The sequence below is a fragment of the Drosophila hydei genome, unplaced genomic scaffold, assembly GCF_003285905.1.
Source record: "Drosophila hydei strain 15085-1641.00,03,60 unplaced genomic scaffold, DhydRS2 tig00000001-arrow-pilon, whole genome shotgun sequence".
NCBI lineage: Eukaryota > Metazoa > Arthropoda > Insecta > Diptera > Drosophilidae > Drosophila > Drosophila hydei.
The window spans coordinates 6,738,811-6,747,631 of record NW_022045643.1 but is presented as its reverse complement, the minus strand read 5'-3'; the positions used below and the strand labels follow the sequence as shown (position 1 = coordinate 6,747,631).

The window sequence follows — 8,821 nt, the reverse complement described above, 5'->3', positions numbered from 1 at the left end:
CTGCAAGCAAATAAGAAAGAAAAACTCGCAACAAAGGCAGGCACATATGCTGCTTTATTCGATAGCTTAAATAACATTGCTGTGCGCATTTTAATTAAGTTTTTTTTGCACTCTGATGTGTGTGGCACGCGCACACATATCCGTTGCAAAAATCCAATTTGAAATCAAAAAGCCGCACAAAATTGCAACCCCGCAGCCACCTAATCTGGATGCGTACCGCGTACTCGTGTTCATCCTCTCGTTGGCCGTTGTTGGCACTTGCAACTCATCAAAATGAGCAGCGGGTACTTAATCTGATTTACTTGCCTTGCCAGGACAGGCCAGCGCTTGGCAGGGCCAGACAGGGCTGGCAGCTCGACGACTCCGTGGCGAAGACCAAGTAAACAAGCGTCTTCATAAAAACCGACAGCTCCGCTCCAAATAAGTAGGTAGACAGACACAAGAGCTGTCAGTATGCCAGGCACTGTGGGAAAAGGAAGACTAGGGCAGGCGCTAGCTGGCAAAGGCTTTTCATAGCTGCGCTCTGCGGCGTTGTGTACATCATAAAAGCACGATAAGATAACAGCGACCGACCAAGGCACTTGACTGTTGTGGCCCTATTCCTGCCCAAAAACGAGCACCTCGATAAAACACTCTCGAGCGGCATTTCAGTTCGGGCAAGCTGCTTGCAACACATAAGAAATAGGAGAATTGCCTGAGAGTAGAGTGAAAGCTGTATATTTTCCATCCCATACTTTTGTGCTGAACAGAATTAAGCTGTCAGCACGAAAGTATGCCATGGAAATCTGTATATTTTTAATTGCCTGCTTTTGTGCTGAAATGAAATGTCAGCGCGAAAGTATGCAATTGAATATATATATAATTTCACATTTTATTTCTGTGCAGCACAAAAGTATGCAGCAAAAATATATTTTCAGCTGAAAAGTATGAAGCTAAAGTTTGAATTTCATCTCTTAATTTACGTTAGGGCATGAGCGCTGCGTGTCTGGCCGAAACGGCTGTTGCACTGTTTCACATTATTTATTTGATTTTCGTTCGCTGGCGTTCTTTTCTTGTTGCCAGCGCTCTGGCAGCGTCTTCGATGTGATTTATTTTGGCAGCGCACAATGTACTTTCTTTTCAAATAAATCATAAATTTCAACGCACTGCCGCAGCAACACGCATTTGTTGTTGGTGTTGTTGCTGTCTCCGCTGCTGCTGCTGCTGTTGTTTTCCTCGCTTGTGTCCGCCTGCTGGCTAGTCCCAGCTATGCCCCAACGACGGCAATTGAGTTATCCGAAAAAGGCTATCTAGCCAAAACAAAATAAAAAACAACACTTATTTATTGTATTTTTATGGCGCCTATGCATTCGCTCTAAGCCGCATACAATTTTGCTGAAAAATGTAAAGCGCAACCCCAACCCCAACCCCAGTCCCAGCCCCAGCTCCAGCTCCTGCCCCCTGAGGCCATTGAGAATTATGAGCTAAACGCGACACGCGTGTCCTGGGAACCCTCAAGCTTGAGCCGGGCTGGACACTGACTCCAGCCAGGCAAACCCCGGGAAAACACATGATTTGTGGTCGGCTATTCGGCCAACAAGGCAACTGAGATTCGACCCATTTTGTTTGAATTACAGCCTTAGGAATTGTGACACCGCCTGGGCACAAGAATTGTTTACTAAATCCAACTAAAGTGAACTAGATAACTTTGCTTAATATTTACAAACTACGGTTTATAATGCCATAAATTAGTTTTTTATTGCCGAAAATCAGACGACGGCAGATGGCTCCAGGTTATCCAAATTGCTATTTGTCTCAATAAATTTGTTGTCTCTCCATACACTTCTCATTTTCACATCAATCAATAATATGTATTTATTCTCTAAATTTCATCTCTATATTATTTTAATCTAATTTGTCTTTATTAAATTATCACAATCTTTTGCTACTCGTGTCACTAACCAACTAAAGTTTGCAATTCGATCACTTGCGATTCGAGTCGTCGATTTGCACTTGAATGGGTATGCGATAGGCGCTCTGTGCCAACATGGATACAAGCACCATTTCGACCAGTATCAGAATATTGATGATGGCTGCAGAACAAATGGAAGAGAAGTTAATAAATGCTTAAATTGCACTCTCTCTTAATACACTTACTCTGCTTGTAAATTGTATGATTGATGGGGTATTCGCCGCCCAGCTTAAGGGAGTTCAGCTGCTCGTAGAGTATCAAATACTGCAACTTGCAGAGCAGCACAACCAACTGCAGGCAGAACATCTTCTTCCTTAGCTGATAGTCGCCATGGAGCTTGGTGATCATGCGCACCGTGATCTGCAGCGACCAGGCGCCCAGCACAATGGACGCGATGATGAAGGGTATGAAGAAGTAGACCACCTCATGGTACAGCTCTAGATCACGATAGTAGAGAATGTTCATGACCAGCATAATGCTGCCCTGCCAGAAGGGCATCTGCCAGACCATGTAGCGGGAGATGCACAGCTTCGCCTTCGTCGGCACCACCATGGGCAAGCAGAGGCAGCAGCAGCAGCAGGGCGGTGTATTCAGTGCGACCGGCTCGCCGGATGTTTCCTTCAGATAGTTCTGCTCCGATTCGACATAGCGAAAGAGCAGCATGCGAAAAGTGGGTCCGCCTACCATGAACATGGCGTGCATCACAGTGTGGCAAATGAACCAGGAATACGGCACCAGTATGGTGACCAAGGCGGCCACCGATATGACCGGATACAGGCTGACCATCACTATGGAGGGAATCAGGAGCGGCTTGTTGAGATGACGACGCAGCCGCGACACAGTTGTCAAATATATGGAAATGTTGAGTATGGTCAGCATTGCGGCCACGAAGATGGCCAGCGAGACAAAGGCCGTCATATCTAGAGGAGTTGGGCATAAGAGATAATTAGAATATAACATTCTAAAATTTTAATATATTGCATGACTGGCAAATCTGACAAGTTGCGCGTGAGCTGACACCAATTAGCAGTATCATTCTTTATTTAAGACTCATTTGATATTGAAATATGACAAATATTTTAAAAAACTTTAACTTCTTAACTAAGATTGATTTATGTACATTGGCGTTTTTCTTTTACTCTCATGTATAATACTCTGAGAGCCTGGGATGGCTGTCATATATAGAGGAGTTGGGCATAAGAGATAATTATAATATAACATTGATGCGCTGTTAAGATGGCTTATCTACATGTTAACCAGCCAAAAATTACCTAGCCATAAATAATCTAGAGAAGGTAAATCAATTAAGCACAGTCATTGTTGTCAGCTTAGTTCAATAGTTATTAGAAATATGACTAATATTTTAAGCGACTTTAACTTCAACTTAGTTTGATTTATGTAGACATTGGCGTTTTTTCTTTACTCACATGTATAATACTCTGAGAGCCTGGGATGGCTGTGCATACTGATGGTGTGATTCTGTTGCAATTCCCGTTCCAGTTTGACTTGCTCCTGCTGCTCCTGCAGCCGCAGCATCTCAAAGTCCTCGGGGGAACTCATATTTTACTATTTTATGTGTGCGTAAATTTATGATAAATTCGAACTAGGGCAAGTTTTAAGCTGGCGGCTTTGCAGCTGACTTGTGCTGCTTTTATGTTTAGTGTTTTTACTTCTTTTTCTTTTCTCAACTTTGTTTCACTTCAGTTGCCGCACTTCACATTTTATCACTGAAACAAAACTGTGCGACTGTCTGTGAACAGATGCGTCTACTCTTCCGGCGAACGAGGCTGCCTTTTGCCTTTTGCCGTTTTGTTAGCACTCATAAATGTATCTCAAAGTTTGCGCAATCTGTTAAGCACCCGCATCCGCTTCCACCGGAGAAAGTGTTGAGTTAACTAGAGACGGCAATGCCAATTACCTAAAGCGAAACACAAATTCAAAAAGGAACTGCTTAGTCAATCCATTGAGATCACGTGCGAGAGTTCGAGGTAGTACAGTCTAAACAATTGATAATTAATCTGTTTCCGTTAACTGATGCTAAACAAATGTCTAGACATGTGAGATATTCAAATGTAGGCAATGAACCTTGGCGATTTCCTTAGAAATTTCCAAATTTCTTAGAAGAAATTTCACTTTCAATTCAACTCAATTTGTATATTTTTTAGCTCTTTAAACTTAATCTTATTTCTGATTATTTTTGCAACTCTTCACATTCGATGCGAACCAAGTGAATTGCTCAAATTGACTAAGAAACAGTCGAGCGTTTCAATATGTTTTTATTTCATGTGGTCATGTGATCTTAGATATAGTATTCATGAAGGAGAATGGGATAAAAATCATTTGTTATGCTTACATTATACAATATTAAAGACAGGTCAATAGCTTGGCGCCAACTTGTCACAGACAATCTATGATGTCTGCTTGAGCGACTAGCGAATGCCCTTTATACTGCACACACTTCAAGTGAATCATATTACAAATATAAAACATAAATCAAATATGATTCAGAAATCATTTGAGTGAGTTCGCATAAAAACTAAAATTAAATCCCCTTCGTAATTCGGAATCTTATCTATTTTTCGTTTGATTAAATGTGGTCGAACAAGGTGCTTGAGTTTGGCAACTTCTTCATTAGTCTAGTCAGTGATTTGCTATAAATTCCACTTTAATTTGTGAGCGCTGTGAGAAAATTGATAAGCTTTAAATATCGGAAGTGATTTATGTGTAATGCCATCAGAGTCCAAATGTCAATAGCAATCAGCTCATGTGCCTGCTTAGAGATAACTCCTATAGGAACATCGATCAATTGAAATTAATTGTATATTTGAAATGGGAATAACGAGTGAATGTGACAAGCTTTCCCTATCAGCTGTACTTGGTAATTGGATAAGAGTCACTCAAGTAACCGTTCAGTGCGTATTTAAACTGTTGTCTTCATCCTCAGCAGAGCGTTACTAGCCTAGCTACAATGCTCAAAATACCTTTAGCCATATTTAAAATGCAAATCATAAGCGTAGCTGAATTTGTTGATGCTATAAGCAGGCACGTGACTTGGTCTAGGTCGACACACTAAAGAGCATACAAGATTCAGCTGGAGAAAGAAATGGAAATGCAGATAGAGACTAAGAGAGAGTGAGAGTGAAGCGAGCGAGCTGGAGAGTGTGCCAACTGACTGATGGCACCCCAAAAACTGGTTTCGAAAACATAATCAACATGCGACCGGGCATACTAAAAACGTTTTGCTCAGATATATGTATGTACACAGTTATGTATACATGGCCATGCCTATGGCTGAGGCGTGAGTATATTTTTGCTTGTCTGCCTGGTTATGTAAGCAATTGTTGCTTTTGTCGTCCGTGTTAACCGGCACTCGAGTCATTTGCCATAATTAAAAAAACCAACTGTTGCAGTATCAAAATCCAGCAAAAACCAACAGCAAATACATAAAAAAAATTATTTATTTCCACTCAGCCGGCGACCTTCAGAGCAGCTGCCAGAGACGTGCCAAAAGCTCTGCACAAAATTTCGTTGCATGGAAATAAAATCGACCTTTTTTGTCTCTCTATATATATGTATGTACATATATATTAATTTCACCAGTTGCTTACGAAATTGCTAATCAATTTTCTATAATTAATTTACAACAACTCCATAACATATTTCATATGCTTTTGTTAAGCAATTAGCATAGAACTCGAATTTGAATTTGTCATTTAGCACATTTTTTAGTGCGTAAACGAAGCCTGTCGGATAAACGTCATAAAAATCAAATTTTTAACAGATCGCAAATGGTCAATTCACGCAATAAACAACAACAACAACGAAATTAATTTATGAACTTAAGATTAGCCATCAAATTTTAAATATACTCTTTCTTTTAAAGAGTTTCTCATAAAAGTAAATTTTAGTGAGCAAAAAATCTTTTTTTAAATAATAAAATATTTTAATTAATAATTTAATTAATTTTAGAGACATTTTTAAAATTCAAAACCGAAATAATATATTTTGTTCTATTTAAATTATTTTTTTTATTCAACATATGCTTCGACAATCATAGCTTATCTATGTTATGACAGCATGATAATTATTATTAGAAAATTGATGAAATTAGCCATATTTGCTTAGATATGACAACTCAAATTTGATATATCGAGCTTGACATATTTCAGAAAATATAATTTATTTTCTGCAACCCGCAGAGCTGAGGAGAATAAATAAAGCAGATAAATGACGAGACACAAAATTGCAATTACTGACAAAATGGAGCAAAATAAATGTAAAAGATGAAAATAATAATCCTTGTGCAAGTTTTAAGCAACAATAGAAGTTGCCAAAGAGCTTGTAAAAATTTGAAGAGATTTTTCATACGCCAAGTTGGAAAAGTTTTGCAATCCGCTTTTGGCCCACTTAACGTGTAAATGAAATAAGTTAACAAACTTTAAAAACTGCGAAAGACTACTTCATTTGTTTTGCTTGCTTAGTGCAACCAGTTGAAGCTAAAGTACACCTTTATTTCAATGAGATAGTTAGGCTTTGAAGAGCCAAACCGAGTCGAGCCGAAGATGAAAGAAAAAACCCATGACAAATGTTCGAGTCGCCAGTTTGTCCCTGGCCACGGCTGCTGCCCCTCGCTGTGTGGCAACCACTTGAGCGCTACTCGAGGCTTTCAAATATCTCAAATAACAAACACTCACACGAGAGAGACAAAACATACGGAAAATAAAGACGATACACGACCTCAGACATGGCCAACAGAAACAGCTCAAAGAAAATGTAAGAAAAAAAATGCAGCAAATAAAATAAAATTATAAATACCCATTCAACAGCAGCAAGCAATATGCTTAGCAATTGTTTGTTCTTTGTACTTGAGGAAAAGTTATTCGCAGCGGTAATCGAAATCACAAAATATTCCACGCAATAAAATTTCGATTCTCTCTCTCTCACGCACAACATTGTGCATATAAATTTGAGGATTTTCTTTAAACGAAATTCAAGGGAATTTTATTTTAGCAAATAAATAAATACATTATACTATGTATTAAATCAAGAGCGAGAAATGAAAAAAAGAAGAATAAGATTATTTAAAAGCATATTGGTTTTGTGCAATGTTTGTCTTGCTTGTCCGTTCGTCTGTCTGTGTGAACGCTATGCATTTGACCACTATTGCTGCTGGCTTAAAGTTTTCTACTCAGTAGAGCAGTAAATATTTCGCATATTTTTTGCAACTTTCCAGTCGAACGACTTCAACGTTCTTAACTATTTTATTCATATTATTATTATAAAAATGTCAAGGCAGCTGTAATTAACTTAGTTATTTAACAGGCTACAAAAATGTATTAAAACTTTAACTTCTTTTAACAACAAAATCTGTAATTTTAGTTCGAGAAAGCTGTTTGAATATATGATAATTTTTAAATATTTTATATTATTTATTTTATTTTTTATCATTGATATTTTATTTATTATTTATATTAATAAATTTTATTTTAATTATTTATATTTTATAAATATATTTTATTACATATTTTCCCCAAAAGATTTATTCTTTCAAGTCAACTGCATTCTTGCACGTTTTCACGCTACAAAATTGCTGTACTACAAAAAGTTGTTCAGAATTCTTATAAGTCAAAATAATTGCCTTCGATCAATTGTTAATGCACATACATATTATAGTCGTATTCAACCAGATATCTGAGCTAGCAAAAATTCTAATTTTACAAATCTCACCTATTGCATTGAACACTTTTAATACGCAACAATCAATTGGCTTGAGCTATAACAGTTCTAATTATATAAAATTGCAAATCTCATCATTAGCTATTCATCATCGTTATTACATGCTCAAATGCACAATTAAGTTTACCAACTCTCTCCTAGTCTCTCCCCTCATAGAGTTGCCAATGGCACATTTCATTGACCTTGGCCATCAACACTCGTGTCGAACAAAGCTCATCCAGCTTAACAATTATTTATTTGCATGCTTTTTGCAATTGACGTTTAATTGCAGACAAAAGCATGACACATTTTAATTAATTTTCAATTAATATTTGAAAAAATTTGCAATACAGACAATTGTTTAGCAATATGAATTGATTGTTTTTTTAGTGCAAAATAAATTGAATTAATTTTATTGAATTGTACGAAATCCCAACTGCCCCTTGAACCGGCTCGAACTGCTCGTATTGAAATTTGTTTTGTTTTGAAAATGTTTTTTCGAATTACATTTCCGCTCTCACTCTTACAATTAAGCACTGTCTCACTCTAGCGATTCGATTTGCCGCGCCGTGTGTCGTTAGCTCGCGCGCTGGCCACAAACTGAACTCAAACAAAATTTTCGCTCAGTCCAATGCCGATCACGAACCAAAATATTATGCGCCCAGCCAAAAACAGCACCAGCAACAATAACAACAACAACAACAATATTAATAATAATAGCACTTACCGCTGACGTTGTTACAGCACCGTATTGGTAACTTGTGAAATTGGCGAATTGAGGTAGAGTCGAAATGGCAGATTGATGAATTTGTTGCAGAAATCGTTTAGACTTGTGCGAATCGCCCTTTTGGCAATATCTCTGAGTAAAGACGAAAAAATGTAAAATGAGCAAAGGGGCGCGTTAAGCTCATAAAGCTATTTGCTGCCACGCATTGTAGCATCATTCGCTGCCATTGGTGAATGCTTGTTAAATCTCACGGCTCTGTGTTAAGTATTTATTATATTTACATATTATATTTGGCAACAGATAAACCCAATTTCGCATAGATTATATATGAAGTAATGTATTATATAGTTCATAGCGACAAAACCTGATATTTGTGATTCATATTTAGTTAACCCAGTATAGCCCTGCCAGCTGATACCGCTGCGATC

At 37.8% G+C, this 8,821-nt stretch overlaps 1 protein-coding gene across 4 annotated transcripts; it reads right to left on the bottom strand.

Annotated features, from left to right (window-relative positions):
• Positions 1 to 1,762: 1,762 nt before the first annotated feature.
• On the bottom strand, positions 1,763 to 8,258 carry LOC111592260 (organic solute transporter alpha-like protein). Of its 4 annotated transcripts, none has more exons than XM_023304348.2 (4): positions 8,194 to 8,258; positions 3,379 to 3,869; positions 2,137 to 2,871; positions 1,773 to 2,072 (listed from the first exon to the last, which is right to left on the bottom strand). In XM_023304348.2, exons 2-4 carry the CDS (start codon positions 3,509 to 3,511, stop codon positions 1,963 to 1,965), a joined length of 978 nt encoding a protein of 325 aa, XP_023160116.2. In that variant the 5' UTR covers positions 3,512 to 3,869; positions 8,194 to 8,258; the 3' UTR covers positions 1,773 to 1,962. The 4 variants fall into 4 exon arrangements, with proteins under 4 accessions (XP_030079146.1, XP_023160116.2, XP_023160117.2 ...); XM_023304349.2 differs by having other exon boundaries at positions 8,212 to 8,258; XM_030223283.1 differs by having other exon boundaries at positions 8,174 to 8,252.
• Positions 8,259 to 8,821: the final 563 nt, after the last annotated feature.

Coding starts and splice junctions, on each gene's coding strand:
- LOC111592260 (XM_023304348.2), bottom strand. CDS start 3,511: ATGAGTTCCCCCGAGGACTTTGAGATGCTGCGGCTGCAGGAGCAGCAG. Junction 2,872..3,378: donor GCTCTCAGAGTATTATACAT/GTGAGTAAAGAA, acceptor CAACTCCTCTAG/ATATGACGGCCTTTGTCTCG. Junction 2,073..2,136: donor TCATACAATTTACAAGCAGA/GTAAGTGTATTA, acceptor TTTGTTCTGCAG/CCATCATCAATATTCTGATA.